Source organism: Sebastes fasciatus, chromosome 7, assembly GCF_043250625.1.
Source record: "Sebastes fasciatus isolate fSebFas1 chromosome 7, fSebFas1.pri, whole genome shotgun sequence".
NCBI lineage: Eukaryota > Metazoa > Chordata > Actinopteri > Perciformes > Sebastidae > Sebastes > Sebastes fasciatus.
Genome location: NC_133801.1, coordinates 28,715,015 through 28,735,902, shown reverse-complemented (window position 1 = coordinate 28,735,902; position 20,888 = coordinate 28,715,015). Strand labels below are relative to the sequence as shown.

At 41.0% G+C, this 20,888-nt stretch overlaps 2 protein-coding genes across 22 annotated transcripts in view; one reads left to right on the top strand and one right to left on the bottom strand.

The window, feature by feature from the left end:
- Nucleotides 1–20,888, top strand: part of LOC141770516 (uncharacterized) — a 458,180-nt gene that overhangs the window by 76,998 nt on the left and 360,294 nt on the right. The window lies entirely within an intron of this gene.
- On the bottom strand, nucleotides 722–17,800 carry zbtb44 (zinc finger and BTB domain containing 44). 3 transcript variants are annotated; one of them, XM_074640084.1, is made up of 6 exons: nucleotides 17,480–17,800; nucleotides 12,222–13,325; nucleotides 11,589–11,703; nucleotides 10,916–11,067; nucleotides 8,883–9,183; nucleotides 722–5,283 (listed from the first exon to the last, which is right to left on the bottom strand). In XM_074640084.1, the coding sequence occupies exons 2-6, from the start codon at nucleotides 13,285–13,287 to the stop codon at nucleotides 4,860–4,862; spliced, it is 2,058 nt and encodes a 685-aa protein (XP_074496185.1). In that variant the 5' UTR covers nucleotides 13,288–13,325; nucleotides 17,480–17,800; the 3' UTR covers nucleotides 722–4,859. The 3 variants fall into 3 exon arrangements, with proteins under 3 accessions (XP_074496185.1, XP_074496186.1, XP_074496187.1); XM_074640085.1 differs by having other exon boundaries at nucleotides 11,619–11,703; nucleotides 17,480–17,799; XM_074640086.1 differs by having other exon boundaries at nucleotides 5,103–5,283; nucleotides 9,100–9,183.

The following is a 20,888-nucleotide window of genomic DNA, read 5'->3' as shown; positions in this document are numbered from 1 at the left end:
AAGACACAAAATACAACATCTGTCTCAAAGCAGGTTGTAATCAAGTAGCCTACAGTATAAAGAATATGCAACATCGTATGAGTGTATATACTGTATATTTATATATTCATATATATATATATACACGCACACACACTGCAAACAGTCACAAAGTGAAGACTACCAAGGCCCCCCATACTCCCAAACTAAGCTGTTCTATTCACATTTAACAAGAATATCCAAAGATGCCATGAAACAGCAACCGTAATACAAAAGTCACCAAAAATATATATGCCATTATGAAGAGCTACCATGTTTTGTTTTGTTTTTTTTCGTATATTTTCCTACTTTTAAATAAACCATAAGGACTGGAAAACATATACAACATCAAGTGTACATTGAAAAGGCATGTCCTGTATATAATCAAGATATTTCAAAAAACATTGCACATAAAAAGGGAGAACGTACAGAAAAGAAGAGGGCATGCTGAACAACAGATCAAAGCTACGCTGGATGAAGAGTCATCGACAAATAAGGCCTTGACGGAACACATCGCCAACTGAAGACATGCTCTCCACTTCACAGAACACATTATGAACATGCAACTTTAGAAACAAACAGAAAGGAGCTGAATAGAACCAGTCGTTTGATATCAAAGCTTTGTTCCTTGTTTCACAGATCAAACGGGTTCCTCGCCTATTTGATTCACCTTCAGTCACATTTTGAATAAAACAAATTATACATTCTTTTTTATTTTTATATATATGTATATATATATATAATTCACCATTCCAAAAGACAAAATGAAATCTTTTAAAACAACACCTGTCCATTTATTGCACACCATTGGTTCACAAAAATATTTTGGGCACTTTTGCGTTTCAACAAACAGCAGCATTTCATTATAAAAAAGTTGTTTGAATACAGACACAACCGGACACAACAGATGAAAAGCGTGACGTACAAATGGAGAATAGAAAACATTTTTTTTTTTTCTTTTCAATTTTGATATTGTGCAACTAGAGTTAATAGGTCCATTTACTAAGGCTAGCCTCTTAAAATGCACAACATCATACAGTGTTTTTAAGGGGCGGAACAGCAGGACCCCTTACTGCTAAATAGCATGGACCACTTAGAATGATTATCTTTCTTTTATTATGTGCAATTACTGATTGCCATGGCAAATCCCCAATGAGATAGAGAACATTTTGGTCCTGTAGGAAAAAGCATGATTTGTACCCAGATAAAAAGGGCAAATGGCACAACTTTTGAAAAAGTGACTGATAGGATGGCGCAGGGTGACGCAAGCTCTTATTAAGACAGCTCTCAGTGAATTTCGATGATCACAACAGGGTAATATCAGCCGATTAGACTGTTGTCAGGCTATTAAATAGGCGTTATCGGTCGCTATAAGCACCATAGATGTGGGTCAATAGGGGCCTACTACACCCAGTAGTAGGTTTCATCATCTATTCACATGGTAGATCATCAAAAGAAGGTATAAAAGAACATGACAGCGACCTCTAGCGACCGTAGTAATTATGACAGGAGCAGAAGCAGAAGTCAGGTGCTTTAGTATAAGGGGGGGAGGTCGAGGTGATGGATGGACTTACTTTTTAAAACGTAGTTATTTTAAGCCAAAACACAATGTTTTTCCCTAAACTTATCTAGTGTTTTTTTTTGCCTAAACCTAAAGATGTTGTAGTTTTGTTGTCTAAACCTAAGTAAGTGTTTTTGTTACCTCAAAACGTGAGGTTTCATTCAGTTTTACATGTTAGAACGTGTTGCTTTTGAGTTTCACTTTCACAACCCAGTAGGTGCAGTAGGCACCTATTGACCCACATCTATGGTGCTTATAGTGACCGATAACGCCTATTAAATGGCCTGATAACGATCGAATCGGGTGGTAATATTGATGCGCCCTCATCACAGCAATATTCATCTTTACATTTACAATCAACCCTGTAGATGAGGTCTTACATCCTGCTGTGATAACCCTTAATGTTGGCTGTTAGTACTACTTTCAGGGGGCGACAGAAAATAAACAACAAACAACATACTCTGTCACAGTCGGTACAGTAGCATTCAACTCATGGATTATTACCACGGGTGTCATTATCTTCTCAAAAATACAGGCACAACAATGTCCAAGTAGATAATTACAACCATGTTGGCACAACACAGGTAACAGGAGTTGGAAGTTTGACCCAAAATCAGCATTAAAAAAATGAAATTAGTAACGTCAACTGCCAAACTGTGCTCCATCAGTTTACGGCGAAGAATAAGCTCTCGCCTAACACAATATATTCATCATTTATAATGATTCAACTCACAGTATTTGCATTCACCCATTAGCATGCTCCTATAGAGTGCTACAGGAATGAGTCCTAAAACCCGGATATGAGTTAGCATTTCAGCACTTCCTGTACCCTCGTCTGGAAGTCAATGGGGTTTTTTGAATGGATTTTTAGTTAGGTGAAGAGATTTTATTACACGGCTTTGTTGAATACTCGATTGTGATTGGTCAATCACGGCGTTCTACGGTCTGTTATTTCTTTATAGCAGACCGTTGCTATGTATAACAGACCGTTGCTAGGGGCGCAGTTCTGATGTCGGACTCTGGCGGACTGTTTTAGTGTAAAATTATTGATTTCTTAAGTAAGTAGCCGTGTAATAAGCGGGATAATGTACAGCTAGCGGGTCATTGTTGTGAAATAAACCCCTTCAGGACGATGAGAGACCTTTCCGCGGTGCGGCATCGTCCTGTCGGGGTTTATTTCACAACAATGACCGGCTCGCTGTACATTGTCCCTTACTTAACATTTTGTTCTATGCCAAAATACAAAATACATCAATAAATACCCCATTCATGAATTTTGAAGCCTTTACGTGTGTTTAAAAAGGCGGTGACTAACAAGTGGCTCAATGAGACTACTAAACGTCATCACGGCAACTCGTCCGCCTTTACAGCCTCGTTGTGTATACTCGCAGTCATGCGACTGTGTTTCTTTATAGCATTGACATTTAACAGCCAACATTAGCTTTTTACTTCTGGCGATTGCATTTACACTTCAAAAATCATAAAAGTGGTGTTTATTTGTGAAGATTATCTTGTGGAACAAAACGTGTAAGTATCATAAGGATTCGAGGGAACCAGGGCGATGCTAACTTCCGTGTTGTCCTACAAAAATACGTCATCCCTGGAGCACTCCATTGCTTTTAAAGCAATATCATCACATACCACCCAGCCACCTGTTCTGACTGTAAACTGGCCATCACAGATAGCAATCACAATCTCTTTTCATCACTTCCTGCTTCCCTGGCTGCAGACGTAGTTATTTTTTTAAAATTTTAGTCAGGGAATTTTTCATGATGTAGTTTTTTTTTCCCTTTGTGACAACTTAGGTAAAGAAAAAAAAACAACAACAACAGAATGCTGGTGGTTAATCCACACTTATAATATTCTTGGTATATCACTCACAAAGGATAAAACTTTAAAAAAGACAATCATGTTGTACCTAAGTGAAACATCGCTTCAACAGTCATGCAATATCCTAGAATATCAGCAGTGTACCTGTTGGTAAATCAGGACGACCAAAACTTGAAAACCATGTGAGATATCAATATTTAGAAAACAAACAGACTGAACAAAAACGGCCATTTGACAAGCAGGCCTAAATTCAACTGGGATAAAATGCTACATTACCATATCTTAGGAGCCCTTTCGGGAATAGAACACTGCAGCTGTTGAGAAAACCTTGTAACTCCAAATATGGAATTTGTGTTTTACATCAACTTTAATTTTGTTGGATTTTGAAACAAAAAGATGCATCAGTGCTGATCCAAGTTTGACTAAACTACTAGCGTTTAGTTTCTTTGGGAGATACAAGGTTTGATTTAACAACAGTGTTCATTAAAAATAAAAAATAACTTGTAATAAGTCAGAAAAAAAATTATACTGCACACAAACGTCTTAAGGGAATATTCTGTCAATATAATTTCAAGTTTTAAAACATTTAAAAATGAAATGTACTGTGTTCATATAGATAAAAAACAAATGCACATACACACACCTGACATATCGTATTTCACAACACCCGACATACACAGCATTCAAATAGTAAAACTACAGTACAAGCTATTGCAATATAGATAATATTGACATTTAACAGTTTGCCTATAGCGACGGCACTGAAGGAATAACACAGTCTCTGCCCATACAAACTAGCATTTATCACTACAAATGAAAGATTTTTTTTCTTTAGCTCAGTTTGCAAAGGCTTGATTTGTCACTGTTGGCAAAGTCAAGACCTCTTCTTCCTCTACATGTTGCTTTGTTAAAATGGGAACTCTCAGGCACTTTCCAAAAAAGAAGGGCAAGGCTTGGATTTGACAGACCTCGAATTGGCTAAGACAGAAATGACTTTAGCTAGTGCTGCATTCACGTCATATGGGAAGAAAAAACAAAACAAACCTTCCTAAAATGACTCTTCAAAAATACCGTTCACTTGCTTCACTTGAAAAATACTACTTTGAAACTCAGGTTTGGTGATGGATTGAACCTTCAGTCAAGTTTGGGGGTGGGAGGGAATCATTTCAAATACAAAAAAAAAAGAAAATAATAATTTACTTTGCTGGATTTGGTTTGGTGTAAAACTCAAATAAGTGCATCCGTGTTGCTGCGTGAGGAAAAAACATCATCGATGCAACTGAAGTCTTCAGAAAACTTCAATCGTGGCATCTTGATGGCTTCACATGATGAGCTTTCAACATGTGCACATGTCCAGGTTATCCATTTTAACCGCCAAGGCATTTCAACATATATTCCCATATGACATGACTGCAAAAATAAGACATGGTGGGCAAGTAGAAGGCTTGAATCACTCGATGGTAATGGAAGCCAGCTCCTTGGCCTGGACATGCTGCTGCTGCTGCTGCTGCTGCTCTCCTTCAAACACCTCTGGGGAACTGCCTCCTCCACTGTTGTCCATCTTGGCCTCCTCTGTCATGGCGGCCGTCTCGTCGGCGTCCAACTTGAGGGAGGCTGGGGCTTCCAGGGGGTCCAGGGGCTCGGGTGAAAGGAAGCCGGAGGAACTCTCGCAATTCTGGGTAGAGGAGGAGACCTGGGAGATGACGGGCATCTGGACTGAGGAGGAGGACGAGGCTGCAGTGGTGGTGGAGGTGGAGGTGGAGGTGCTGCCCGGGTAGACGGGGTGATGTTCGGACTCCTCTAGCTCATACTGGACTCCCAGCGCCTCCTCCTCCTCCTGTACCTGGCTCAGGTAGTCGGGCACGAGGAAATCACTGCACAGACGAAGAGAATGAGAGGAGTTCAATGTCCTTTCATTTGACACAATTTTTTTTATTTAAACTGTATGTTAAAAGCTGTTATATTAGCTACTTTTCACAAACATAAATGCCTCAGGATAAGAGCAATGTGCAAGAGACAGACGTTGTATCTAGGGCTGTCAATCGATTAAAATACTTAATCGCTATTAATTGCATGATTGTCCGTAGTTAATCCAGATTAATTACAAATCAATCACACATTTTTTATCAGTTCAAAATTTACCATAAAGGGAGATTTGTCATGTATTTATACTCTTATCAATAAGGGAGTGGGCAATAAACATGGGCATGTCTATAAAGAGGAGACTCGTGGGTACCCATAGAACCCATTTTCATTCACATATCTTGAGGTCAGAGGTCAAGGGACCCCTTTGAAAATCGCCAAAATTTATCGCAAGTTTGGAGTGTTATTTAGCCTCTTTTGCTAGCTAGCTAGTATGACATGGTTGGTACCAATGGATATCTTAGGTTTTCTAGTTTAACATGATACCAGTATCTTCACTCTAGCTTTAAAACTGAGCCCACTACTTGTGGGGTTACAACAAATTCGTGCCATTATCGTGTTAACTTTGACAGCCCTAGCTGTAGAACCACTGTCTTTGATGGATTTTTCCCTGTATCACTCATTTCTTGGGTAAAAAGCCGGTCTAGAGAGCGTTTGCTCATCTAAAATCTCTTGCTTTTACATAGCTGATTTATTGCAGCTATGAAACTCATCTTGAAGTCATGGCACATCCGTGCAAGGCCAGAAGAGAAGGCTAAAGATCTTTTTTTTTTTCTACTGTTATCTCAAAGATATTAGTTGTGTGTTTCCTCCTGCCGTAATGATTTCAGTACATATAAACCATTTATTTTCTGAATAGATATGAAGAAATATTCCATGGTCTAAAAATGTGCGTTTTGTCAGCTTAAAATTAAGTCAAACCATTTCCCTGTGATTACATAATTTCTGAATACAGGAAAACAAAGCTTATTTTAAGTTGAAAATCCATCTTGAATCCCTCTTAACTGAGAGAAACAATTACAGGCATGTTCTTTCCAACTTTCCGTACAACATTTGACGCATACCTGTGGGCACGGATGAATTAGTCAAACAACAGAATCAACCAAGGAAGCTAAGATGCATTGGCAACAACTTTTTTGTGATGGCTTAAGTGTAAATAGTGTGTTAGGGTGGATATTTGGACGACAGCTGAATCTGACAAACTGGTCTGCAAAATCAGCAACTTAGGAAAAAATAAAAAAATACAGCATAGTTAACATATCTTTTTATGTGGAGACTGAGGATGGGAGTTAAGAGTCTGACTGGATTGCCAGAGAATTTTCCACACTGTTATGATCTCAGGCGTAGACCTTCTACTATAAAACTTTTGAGGAGTCAATGGCCCGTTTGAGTCCTGCCGACCTGTGAGGGCTTGAGTTGATTAAGAAGTGGAAAAGTCTGGGAAATAAAAACACTCTTCCACTTTATAAAGACACTGTGTTCTGACTTTCACAAGGCTTTGCGGGCTGAGCTGCCGATAAAAACAAACAACCTACTCAATTTGGTTACGGAAAATTGATCCAGATAGAAACAAAATGATTTAAATTGTGTTTTGCAGCTATTGTAAAGGTCACACGTTTGAGCACAACGTTTTTAAAAGGTGCAAATGTTTCTCTCATGACCAAAGGGTAGGACTATAAAATGACTGTACGGTTGATAAGTGTGTTCGATTAATATTGTCTACTTGATAACCCACTTCATCCTCACATCTCATGGAATTTTGTCAGTAAACAGAGCCAATACCCAATACTTGAGGCATTTGCCATCTCTTTGCCATGCTAAAGGAATAGTTCAACATTTTGGGGGAATACGCTTATTCACATTTGTTCCGAGAGTTAGATGTCTGTACAGTAAATATGAAGCTACATTCAGCAGCCAGTTAGCTTAGCTTAGCATCAATACTGGAAATGGGGAAAATAAAGGTAACGAAATCCACCAGCACCTTTACAACTGACTTATTAACACGTTGTTGCTCGTTTGTTCAATCTGTACAAAAACTGAAGTGTAAAAATGGCAATTAGCAGTTTTACGGGGTTATTTCCGGGTTATTTCCTGTCTCCGCTGGAGCATAAAACAGTGAATTAGATATTTAACTAGGGCTGTCAATCGCTTTAAATATTTAATCGCGATTAATCACAAATTAATCACACATTTTTTATCTGTTCAAAATGTGCCTTCAAGGGAGATTTGTCAAGTAATTAGTACTTGTCAAGTTTTTATTTACTGCGCTTGCTTTATGTAAATTTATACATTTATAATTGGAAATCAATTAACAACACAAAACAATGACAAATATTGTCCAGAAACCCTCACAGGTACTGCATTTAGCATAAAAAATATGCTGAAATCATAACACGGCAAACTCAAGCCTAACAGGCAACAACAGCTGTCAGTGTGTCAGTGTGCTGACTTGACTATGACTTGTCCCAAACTGCATGTGATTATCATAAAGTGGGCATGTCTGTAAAGCTGGTCATACGCTGTACGATTTTAGAAATGTTGTTGTGTACTTCCAACTCCTACTGTACGAGTAGATTGTTTGCGATGTAAAGCCAAAGCTCGAGATTTATCTGCTCATAATGTACGTGTAACTTCGAAAAAAAACAGGACCCGTCAGCCCCTGAGGGCCATTCTGGTTGTTGACAGTTATCAATAAAGTTTGGTTTGAAAGCTCCGAGGCAGGTAAAGTTTGTTTGCTAGCAGACGTGTGTACAGGTCACAATGCTAACATGCTGCCTTGATCATCTGTGCCATCCTGTTTGCTGAAACGTCTAAAAAAAAAAAAAAAAAAGAGGCGCCGGTGTATATGGAGGCAAGGAAGACATGGAATCTCCATTTTGCAGAGAGTTGGAAGTAAGCTAGCTACGTTTTACTATATACAGTATATTGTACATTGTTATCTTGATAGCTACGCTCTGATTACTGTAAAAAAACAGTAGAAAAAAGGCGCTGACGTTGGGGAATCGGCTTGTGGCTCTGCTTCAACTATGCGAGAGCATTAAAGAAATTAGTGGCATTAAAATAAATTTGCGTTAACGCGTTAACTTTGACAGCCCTAGTTTTTACTCTGCCATTTCTTTGGGTTAAACAAACGAGATACACTGATTAATCAGTGAGCTTTACGGGTGCCGGTAGGCATATCTTGTTACTTTTGGACAGTGCCAGTCTAGCTGTTCCCCCTGTTTCCAATCTTAATGCAGATATGAGAGAGGTATCAATCTTCTCATTTGACTCTCAGGACATAAATGAATAAGCATATTTCCCAACATGTCAAACGGTTCCTTAAGTTAAATCAAAACTCCCCAATAAATACAGTCAAATACTTCAGGTACACTTGATCTGTGCATTCAAATCAATTGCAATCATCTCAAAAACAGTTCTACACAACCAAAGTCAGAAAAGGAAAAAACGATCAAATGAACCTCAGGTATTAGAATCTAAACTGAAGTTATTGTCTGATCCAGGTGAGATCTGAGTAAATGATGGGGGTCAGCGCCCCCGGACTCCTCACCTGCTCTGGAAGTAGTTTGCTAGTTCGGATGCCTCATGGTTCAGACTCCTCAGGTGTACAATTAAATTGCCAGAGTTGGTGAACATGGCCCCGCACGTTTTGCACTCGTAAATCCGCGGCTTGCGGATTATGTGTCGGGAGACCCTCATGTGGTGCTTATATTCACCGAAGGACGTGAATGTGGCGCTACAAATCTGGCACCGGAAACAGCGTTTACCTTCGTGCTTCAGCCGATGCATCTTTAAGGAGTAGGCCCGTGTGAACTTTTTCCCACAGCGGTCACACTGGAAAGGCTTAATGCCTGAGGGGGAGAAGAAGAAAAAACAAAGTTCAGCTGATCTATACATTAGCATCACTTGTGTTAGTATCTGTGCGTGGGTGTGGTGAGGTAAGGAGGGGGTTCAATGACAACATCTTACCACAAAGTTGACCTTAACGGTTTTCCAAATCACTGTTTCCCAGAATGCCCAGAACAAAAAGCCTCATTCATTCATCACTAAGCTGTATAAAGGTGTAGGAAAGTACAGCAACCCACAATCATTATCCTTTTATTTAGATTTCCATTAGCAACTGCACTACTGATAATAACAACAACTCTCTATGTACACTGTTGGTGGATTCCAGTTCACTTTTAAATTCAAAATATATATATATATAAAATATAAATATTAGGGTAAATCGAATAAAATAGTTAATCGTGATTAGTTGCACATTTTTTTATGTGTTCAAAATGTACCTTAAAAGGGAGATTTGGTAAGTATTTAATACTCTAATCAACATGGGAGTGGGCAAATATGCTGCTTTATGCAAATATATGTATATATTTATTATTAGAAATCAATTAACAACACAAAACAATGACAAATATTGTCCAGAAACCCTCACAGGTACTGCATTTAGCATAAAAATATGCTCAAATCATAACATGGCAAACTGCAGCCCAACAGGCAACAACAGCTGTCAGTGTGTCAGTGTGCTGACTTGACTATGACTTGCCCCAAACTGCATGTGATTATCATCAACATCGTCACACATAAATACAATTGGGCTCATTGGATCCATAAGAGTCTCAGCTTTCCTTCTACATGGTTGGTACCAATGGATTCCTTAAGTTTTCTAGTTTCATACGATACCAGTATCTTCACTCTAGCTGTAAAACCGAGCCCTCTACAAGGTCAAAAATCACAAGTTGTGTTAATGCATTAAAGACATTAGTTGCGTTAAAATTAATTTGCGCTAACATGTTATTATCAATGAATCTCTTAATTTTAGATTTTTCAAATCTTAACAGATTTTGAAAATGTGAGAAACCCCACACATAACGACATGTTGTGTTAAATGTAACAGTTTTGTTCCTATAGTGTGCGCGAAGCAACGATTTGGCCAAAACAGCACACACTAACAGATTCCATTCACGAACAACAACAGTCCCAATTAAAAAATCTCGCAAAATCTCTCGCGTTCAAACGTGACTTCACTGTAAACAAACATGGCGGCGGACGGGCAGCAAGAATTAGCGAACCCTGTTCTCAGGGTTCCCCACAAACAACAGGATATCTGAAATTGATGCGGCCAGGATGGACTTCCGCGCCGATCGTGGGATGTAAGAAACACTCTTAGCATACCTCACACCACAGAAATATCTGAAAAAATAATCTTTACAACCATCAATAAATCGGGGCTTTGCTGAAATTGTCGGGGGGGGGGGAATTGGGCCCAAAATCAGCTTGATTCTTGTGTAGTGTGTACCTGGCATTAAGTAAGCAAGGTGAAGGTCCTGAAAGATACCACGGCAAAGTGTTAGCCTGGTTTTGCACTCTGCGGCTCACGTTAGCACAGTTTTCGAAAGGGAGGGGTGAGCGGAGGGGTATTCAGTTGGTCGCAATCTGCAACCACACCACTAGATGCTACTAACTGCTACACACTGGCCCTTTAAACTAAGAAACATTATGTTACCTTCCAAAGTTGCCCAAGATCAATACTCAAAGATTAATGCTTCAATGTGAAGTATTCATTTTCTCCATTTCACGTACCGGAGTGTATGAGCATATGCTGCTTCAGGTTTTGAATGCGTGTGAATCTGACTCCGCAGGTTGGACACTGGAAGGGCCTGTCGGGGCCGTTGGTGCCGGGCCTGGCTGAGGGGCTGATATAGAGGTGGTACGGATACTGAATACCTTCTAACCTGAAACACAAGGAGAGGAAACGTCAACGTGACATTCATATAGGGACAGCTTCATTTTTCAATACAAATGAGAGCACATACAAGCTTGAATACTCGAAAATCTACTTTGACATGTCGTAACTCATCATAACACAATGTAACTCTTTCAGAGTAATCTGCTTGTCTCCTTGCTTATGAAAAATAGCTTGTGAGCTTTGAGGGGTTCCACTCTGAACTACGTCAAGCGACTGGTGTGTTGTTGATGTAAGATGTTTTCGAACACTGTAACGATAGAGATATGCGTCAGATTGTTTGAAGTTCAATCCAGGATTTCCAGTTAGATGCCACGTCAGCTTTCCCATAAAAATGTTTGTGGCTCGAGGCTTTTACAATGTGCAACCAGCATTCTCTATATTATAGTGCATCGTGTCTGTGACATTTCAACTTGACACCTTTTTAATTTATTATCTAATCAGGCGTGGCTCAGACCAGATCCAGTTATGAGGTTTACGTCTATATGTTCTTTACTGCTTATGACTTGCCTTGCTGCAAGTTGTAACAAATCGTGATACCTTTCATCATCTTCTGCGTGTCCACCAGTGTTAGAGGCGCTCTGCATTGACGGCAAGCCCTCAGACACTCCCTCATCCATCGACCCTGGTAAGAGCAAGAAAAAAAAATGTTACTCATATGGTAACTGCCTACTGAACATCTGGCTACAGAGTCAAGTCTAGAGCATGTTGGACTGTAGGTCTTTGAAGGCTAATCCCATATTTAAGCATTGATGCTGCTAGATGAAGTAGTTTAGCTACAGTAATAGCATGCCTTTTGCCTTTGAATGCTGGTTGCTATAGGTTACTGCTTTAGGTAGTAAGTTAGCTGGACATGCTACAGCTCACGTTAGTGCAGACAGTGTTTAATCCCTCCATTCCTTACACTATTGCTCTGGTAGTTTTTGAGAGGCTAAAAATAAAAGACGTCCCTACAAACTCTTTATATAAGGAGTACTTCCGCATGCACACTGCTTCAACATATAGACAAATTCAAAGACTGACAGACCTGCTGTGCTTTGTTAATGCTGCTAAACTATGATTGGATAATCGCTGTTCGGGGATGACGTTTAATGGTCAATTCTAGATACTGTGGATCATTTAGGCAAGGAGAAATAGCCCCACCTATAGAGGAGGACTGTGGACTGATGAGGAGCTCCTCGTGGACCTGTTCACTCCCCGGCACCGTCTGCTGGTCACTCAGCGAGCTCTGGGAGGCACTGACCGGCTGCGAGGACGCCTCTTGGACCTCCTCATCACTGAGACGCTCCACCTTCACCCTCACGTCTTCCTCCTCTGCCGGCATCGGCGACGACACCACCTTGGAGCCCTCACACGTTAGGAAGTCACTGAGCCGCCGGCCGACCCCCACCTCTGAGGTCCCTGGGGCGCCCTGCTCTAAACAACGAGGGCTTTCCTGGAGCTTTGATTTGTCCGAGTGGAACCTCCGGTCGATGCCGAACGGGAAAGTCCATGGGAAGGCCAGGGAGGACTCCACAGGCTGGGCTGTGCTGTCTGAGAATGAAGGGGATGGGTTGGGGATCTGAGGGGAGGTGGTGACCATCTGTGTAGTGCATTTGAGCGGACTCTCCGGCGATGCCATCGTTACAAAGCTTTTGCGTTTTCGTCGCGATTCGCGGCATATAGGAACGTTTCTCTCCATCACGCTGCAGTCAGATGAAACAGGTGACACGCTGCCGTCCAATGGCGTCAGGGCACAGTTCGATGAGGCGCTCTCCGGTGCTGATTCATGCGGTTTATCTGCCGTAATGTTGTTATTGTTGCCGTTGTTACCCGGGCCCCACAGAATACTAGACTTCATGAACTCCGAACATGTGCTAGCAACGGCAAACATCTGCATGTAACTTGCAGCTGCCAGAACATCGATGATGTTCTCCGTGCTAATAGAGAGGGTAGACGTGTAGGCATATTCCAACAGAGGAGCAAAGCCGCTAACGGTCACGTGATGAAGATCCAACACAAACTTCTCCTCTTCTTCAGGCCGGCCCACCAGTTTGGAGCGGAAGAACTCACTGCAGCAGGCCAGGACCACTTTGTGGGCCAGGAAGAGCTTGTCTTGGACCCGAATGGTGACATCACATAAGTGACCCTGGTTGCGTAAAGCGTTGAGCTTCTCCAGCATCTCCTGGCTGTGGGACGTCGAGCTGTGGGTGAAGGTTTTGACCCCCATGTTGGAGTCAGTTTATGACTGTGTACAGGAAATATGTCCTGCAGAGAGATGGTGAAAAAAAAAACACTTCAGTTTTAAACCATATGAACTTTCATATGAAGATTCATTAAAATGTTTGTTAAGCTTTGTTATTCTATGTGTCAAGAACTTTGCGTCATCATAGTAATATGTCTGTCTAATGACAGGCTGGTCTCAGACACCGTTCGTAGCTATACTTATGAAAAGTAATGCTCTGTAATTTGTATATATCCCATGAGATGAATTTCTGTGAAATTTACGTAATCGTGAAGCAGGAAATATAAAGAGCGGCAAAAGCCGTGCAGGGAGGAGGTCGGGTCGGATGGGTGGGTCAAAAAACACAGGACTTTCAGCCAGGAGACCTGCGTTATTGTCCTGTGTGAAACCAAAAGTCAACGCTGATGTATTTGTCACGTAACTCAGGGTTGATAATGAACCTTTTAGTCTACCTGCCACTGTGGCTGGTGATTCCAAAATCTACCAGCCACTCAATAGATTACCATTGTTTTTTGGGCTAATGTGAAGCAAATCTAGCAGCCACTTACGCATATTTTACCCTCATTTACTAATTTCCAACCCTGCGTAACTTACGTACTAGTAACACCACCTCCGGGGTTAATTTAAGCCAAACCACAATTTTGTGTTTTCCTAAGCCTAACCAAGTAGTTTTATTGCCTAAACCTAAGGACGTCGTTTCCTATGAAGACGTACGTTTATTTTAAAAGCACTGTATGCATGTAACGGGTAACGAATTGACACGTGTTGCAGCACATTCATAGGAATATGAACGAAAAAGGAAGGAATAACCTTTTCATATGATATCATACAACCGTTGTACGAGAATACGTTGCTAATGAATACCTAACTAAACAAAATCCAGCCTTAGCAGTTAAAGAATCGGGTGTGAAATAACAGTGGACTCTCACTGAACCACTCCATTAGAAATCAATACGTACAAAGAGAAAATGAGATATCAAATACCCCTCTGCAAAATACCAGTCCCGTGGTAGAGACAGGATCAAAAAAGGCAAGTGCATTGTGGAAGGCAGTGGGTGTGGGTAGGTACAGAAAAATACGAAGGTCCTCTCTGAGGGGAAGGCAAGGTAAGGGAGGGGGGGGGGGGGGGGGGGGTGAGAGCAGGGTAGGGAGCACGGAGGACAAAATGCCAAGTTATGTAACAACAATCAAAGCAGATGCGCAGCGATGCGAGCCAGACCCATGTGGAGGCCAGTGCACTACAGGATGCTCAGCAGCTGTCTGCGAGACATGTGGATCCTCTGAGGCATGAGATTTTCCATCAAACAAAAGCTCAAGTGAAGGGGCTCTCGCAGGGAGAGCGCAATTCCATTTACAAACACACACACACAGACCACAGGAAAATACTCTTGGGCTACGTTGGCCCAATAGAGGCAGAGCGAATTATAGACCTGGGCTGCAGAGGTGCAACAGGAGAGTGCCTAGATTGTACCAGCAAACAGGACTAAGAGAAATGAGCTTAAATTTCACCATGAGGTTTTCTAAAGGCTAAAATGTCTCCTATAGGAGAATTACTGAGTTAATGTTAAAGGTCCCATATTGTAAAAAGTGAGATTTTCATGTTTTTTATATTATAAAGCAGGTTTAAGTGCTATATAAATACTGTTAAACTATCAAAACGCTCAATATATGGAGAAATACACACAGCTTGTTTTCAGAAATTGTGCGTGTGAAACAAGCTGTTAGGATTTCTGTCCATTTGTGATGTCACAAATATACAATATTTAGACCATTATATGGTTTTAAACAAACATTGTAAATGTGTCCCAGTTTATTTCCTGTTGCAGTGTATGTGAATGACATCAGCTGACAGGAAATAAACATGGACACAAGCTGTTGCCTAGCAACGCAATTCCGTTGCAATTGCGTTGAAATGCACTAAAACGGAGCGTTTCAGACAGAGAGTAAATACAGGTATATTCAGGCAGACAGTATGAGGAAAATAAAGTTTTTTTTGAACATTACAGCATGTAAACATGTTTTAGTAGAAACACAAAATACAAGTATGAACCTGAAAATGAGCACGATATGGGACCTTTAAATGATTTCTATTAAGTCCAGACAAAGAGGTATTAAGTACATGAACTCGAGAGAGCACTGATGCATACAATTCCAATACGATCTGATAAAAAAATACACCATTTGGCGTAAATTACATCTTTTCAGAGAGGATACATGAAATGATTCTTTTATGTGAGGATCTGTTGATTGTTTTTGTTTCACTTCATTGTACACAAAATAAGCTATTTGAAGACATCACCAGGCCACTTGTTATTAGATATACATGGATCAGCTGATTGATCAATGATTATGTAACTAGGAGTCAGCAACAACAGTTACAAACTATTCCAATTCACCACACAAATATGCATGATGGCGATAGAGGAAGAGGAGGCGTAGCCTTCAGCATCTCCATGCTTCAGCTTGGTACTTTTACTCTGTTTACATCACGTAAACAAGTGACCGTGAGCGCTGGGCTGAAACAGAAAGCTGATAGCTGATAGTCAACGTGCACACAAACAGCAGAAAGGCTGTCTGTCTGTGTGGAAGGCACGGAGGGGGGCTAAGTGTCTGCTGGAAAAGATGCTGAACAAACATGTTTTCAACAACAATCACAGTTTAGCTAACAGTGTCAAGCTGATACAAGTCAAGTCAGCCAGGAGATGAAAAGTACATCCGATTTTTCCTGTCAAAATAAAAGACACGCACCCAGCACTGCAACGCTTTTTTTGTTTGGTATTTGATTTCAAACGACTAAAGTCGTTCTCAGACATTGTAGTGCAATGGGCCAATCATTTGGGTGGTTTTTAAATTAAGTTGAGTTACTTGCATTGTTCTCTTAAAAAAATAGTTCTGTTCGTGTGAAATATTATAATCTATATTTTTCCATTCCAAGCTACTGCTACGTAGATAAGATAAGAGATAAGATAAGATATTCCTTTATTAGTCCTGCAGTGGGGAAATGTGCAGTGTACAGCAGCAAAGGGGATAGTGCAAAAAACAAGATGCATCAGATAACACAGAAAAAAAGAGCTTAAAGTGTAACAAAATATGAACCATTTAAATAGAAGAAAGTATAAAAAATAGGAGCAGTATATACAGTATTGACAATAAACAGACTATTAACAAAATTGCACAAGTGGAAAATGATATTGCACAGTGAGAATGAATGAATGAAATTCCACCTGAAAATATCAGGTTATTGTCAGTTTTTTGGTGAGTAGGTGGTCTACTGGGAGCAGATACAACCATAACTATTTATACCATTACTAGACCACGGCCAGCACTGCTCCCAGTAGACCACTTATTTATTAGATATTTTCAGGTGGAATTTCATTCATTCATTCTCACTGTGCAATATCATTTTCCACTTGTGCAATTTTGTTAATAGTCTGTTTATTGTCAATACTGTATATACTGCTCCTATTTTTTATATTTCCTTCAATTTAAATGGTTCATATTTTGTTACACTTTGTTCAGCTCTTTTTTACTTTGTTAGCTGATGCATCTTGTTTTCTGCACTATCCCCTTTGCTGCTGTACACTGCAAATTGCCCCACTGCGGGACTAATAAAGGAATAACTTATCTTATCTTATACACAAAACATAAACTGTTTATAAGCAAGTAGAAAAAAAATAAGTCAATAAGCGCAAAGGGAATAGTGCAAAAAAAAGGAGCAGTATATACAGTATTGACAATAAACAGACAATTAACAAAATTGCACAAGTGGAAAATGATATTGCACAGTGAGAATGAATGAATGAATGAATGAATGAAGGAAATTCCACCTGAAAATATCAGATTATTGTCAGTTTTTTGGTGTGTAAGTGGTCTACTGGGAGCAGATACAACCACAATTATACACTCAACATAAACTGTCTATAAGCAAGTAGAAAAAAAATGTCATTCAATTTACCCCATTTTATTTTGAAGCCGAATTCTCCACACTTCCGGTTTGACCGCAGGTAACCCTGGAGACGTCGACGCAGTTGCTAAGCTACAATGCTAGCGCTAGCCGACACGCCACAGTACTATTAGTTAGTCCCCCCTATCAACACTTAGACAACACGACAGCCGTATTAAAGCACACACAGCGGGGTTAACAGCTATCAGACTGACTCTACGAAGTGGGAGTTACCTGGTGGTATGAGGCCCGTGGTATCTGCAGGGCCTCGGGATGAAACAGCTCGGTGATCGGAGGAGACAGCGGTGCGGTGCGGTGCGGTGCGTCCTGCCTGCTGCCGCTTCACTCCGACCACTCACATTCCCTCTGCGCGGCTCTCAGGCTGCCTGTCAGCCGCCCAAACACTCGCAGTTGAAATGAACGCTCACATGAATTCACATGACAACAAGTTAAAAGTTGTTGGAGGTGTTTTGTTTCCTTTGTGCTCCCCGCTGTCCTTTATGCGCTGTGTTTGTATCCCCACAATGCAACGCGCAGCAGCTCTCACGGTACTGTACAGTTCAGAAACAGGAAGTCTCACATTCAGCAACATGTACTGTACAACCTAAGAGGTGTAATGATGATCATAATAATAATAATAATAATAAGACCACACTGCTCAAGACACTGCTCAGAAAATCCCCTCTGTTTATATTAATGATATGGATCTGTTAGTATGATCAACACATGCACAAATGTGCTGTAAACATATTTCTTTTCTTCATATTATCACTTACTTCTATTTTTAATTTAGGTATTCTGACTTTTGGAAAATACAATTTACACCTAACTTACATTTTTTTGTCATACTAGAACTTGCAATGTGTTCATATTGCCCCAAACTTCTTCGTTAGGGCTGTCAATCGATTAAGATATTTAATCGTGATTGTCCGCATGATTGTCCAAATTAATCACACATTTTTCTATCTGTTCAAAATGTACCTTAAAGGGACTATTTGTAACTTTCAGAAATGCTTGTTAACAGCGACACCTGTGGCCGTGAAATCAACGAAAGTCAGCGTCGGGCTCGCGCTTGCTCGCTCTAAATATACCTGAACGAGCGTCGCTCAAAACAGTGAGGCGACACACGTCAGCTAAAAGCACAATATCACTCTATATTTCAGCTGCTTGGCAGTAATGTTAGCTGACCAGACGAAGGTCTCTCCATGAACATGATTTAGATCTGATCCTAGTGTTGGCTTTTCCGGCCTAAGTGCAGGCTGAAGCAGCGGGGCTCTGCAGCGTGTCTCCCTGCTCTCTCCGCACGCAGCCGGAGAGAGCAGAGGAGACACCGGCACCCGGTCGGTAACAAGAAGACAACGACGTAACTCTCTGAAGAGCTCCGTCACTTCACAAGACACGGGACACCTCTGTTGGTCTGGAGGAGCTGCAGCATTTATTTCTGCACAAACGTCCCCTGTGCATTCACTAGATATTCTCAGAGCTAAACTAACACTCTTCTGCAGTGTGTAGTGAGCGCGCGTACACGTCTAGAGGTGGAGGACGCGCGCGCTGTCTGAGTGAAGGAGAGCAGGCAGCGGAGACGAGGCTCCGGCCACACGCGAGCGCGCATATGCGAACGTGCATGTGTGCCGACCCGCTACATTTATACGCTTAAAAAGTTACAAACAGTCCCTTTAAAGGGACTGTTTGTAACTTCGTACATGTATAAATCACCTGGGTCGGTGTCCCATGCGCGCTCGCGTGTGGCTACACAAACTACACGGAAGCACCAAAACCGCAAAGTTATATCTAGTGAAGCCCGTCTGTTAAACAGTGTTGGCCGCGGTCGGAGGACGAGGGGGAGACCATAGCTTTGGTCTCCAGGGCCGGAGTCTCTGCTCCTCTGCTCCTCTGCCTGCCTGCTTGCCTTCACTCAGCTCGCTCCACCTCACGTGCATGCGTGCACACTACACACGGCAGAAGAGTTAGTTTAGCTCTGAGAATATCTAGGGAATGTACAGTGGATGTTTGTGCAGAAATAAATGCTGCAGCTCCTCCAGACCAACAGAGGTTTCCCGTGTCTTGTGAAGTGACGGGGCTCCGCAGCGAGAAACGTTATTGTCTCCGACCGGGTGCTGGTGTCTCCCTCTGACCGCGGTCGGGAGGCTGAAGCAGGAAAAGCCAACACTAGGATCAGCAGTGATTCATGGAGAGAACTTCGTCTGGTCAGCTAACATTACTGCCAAGCAGGTGAAATATAGAGTGATATTGTGGTTTTAGCTGACGTGTGTCGCCTCACTGTTTTGACCGATGCTCGTTCATGTCTATTTAGAGCGAGCACAAGCGCGAGCCCGACGCTGGCTTTTGTTGACTTAACGGCCACAGGTGTCGCTGTTAACAAGCATTTCTGACAGACAGTTCCTTTAAAGGCAGATTTGTCAATTATTTAACACTGTTATCAACATGAGTGGGCAAATTTGCTGCTTTATGCAAATATATGTATATATTTGTTATTGGAAATCAATTAATAACAGCTGTCAGTGTGCCAGTGTGCTGACTTGTCTATGATTTGCCCCAAACTGCATGTGATTATCATAAAGTGGGCATGTCTGTAAAGGGGAGACTCGTGGGTACCCATAGAACCCATTTTCATTCACATATCTGGAGGTCAGAGGTCAAGGGACCCCTTTGAAAATGGACATGCCAGTTTTTCCTTACCAAAATTGAGTTAGCTAATATGACATGGTTGGTGGTGATGGCGAGATGAAGCTTCATGAAGCACTGAAGCTCCCAAGCAAATTGGTTTGCAAAAGGGTTCATTTCACGAGGCTTCATCTGGGCTTCATATGCTCACGGTCAGATAGTGTAAAACAGGTACATATATTTCAGATATGTGGCAGTGGATTAACCGGGCACAGGGCAGTGAATGTGCTTGTGTAACTAAGGGGAAATTATAGATGGGAGACATTATACATTTTTTATTCAGGAATAATAAGTTCTCAACTGTATTTCGGCTTTGGGTATCTTCAATGACGTCATTAGTCTAAAACCATACAAGCCTCGATACGCGCTTCACAGAAAACTTCCTGGATCACTCGACACACGCTCCGATGCCTCGGCACATCACGTAACATCACTAATGGTTGGCACCAATGGATTCCACAGGTTTTTATAGTTTTATATGATACCAGTATCTTCACTCTAGCTTTAAAACTGAGCCCGCCGCGACCTCCGAAAGATCAATTGTGTTAATGTGTTAAAGAAATTAGTGGCATCAAAACGAATTTGCGTTAACACGTTAACTTTAGACAGCCCTACTTACTGTACATTCTGTTGTCTTGTATTTTGTGTAATTTGCTGTTGCTGTAATATGTTATTTCTTATATTTCTTTTCTTTGTTCTCATTTCTTCTTTTTAATTATTTGAATATTTAATTAATTATTTCCTACCTTTAAGGCAAGACTATACCATGTCTGCTAGAAAGTATTCCCTATAAAATGTGGATGGTGATTGATATTCACATATACAACCATTGTCTTTAATGAGGTGGTTTTTATTTATTTTTGAGCGTCTATGACATTTTTTACCTTGGGATGCTTCCTATTTTAATTCCTGTTTTATAATATATATATATTTTTTATGTCAGTCGTCGAATATCTTT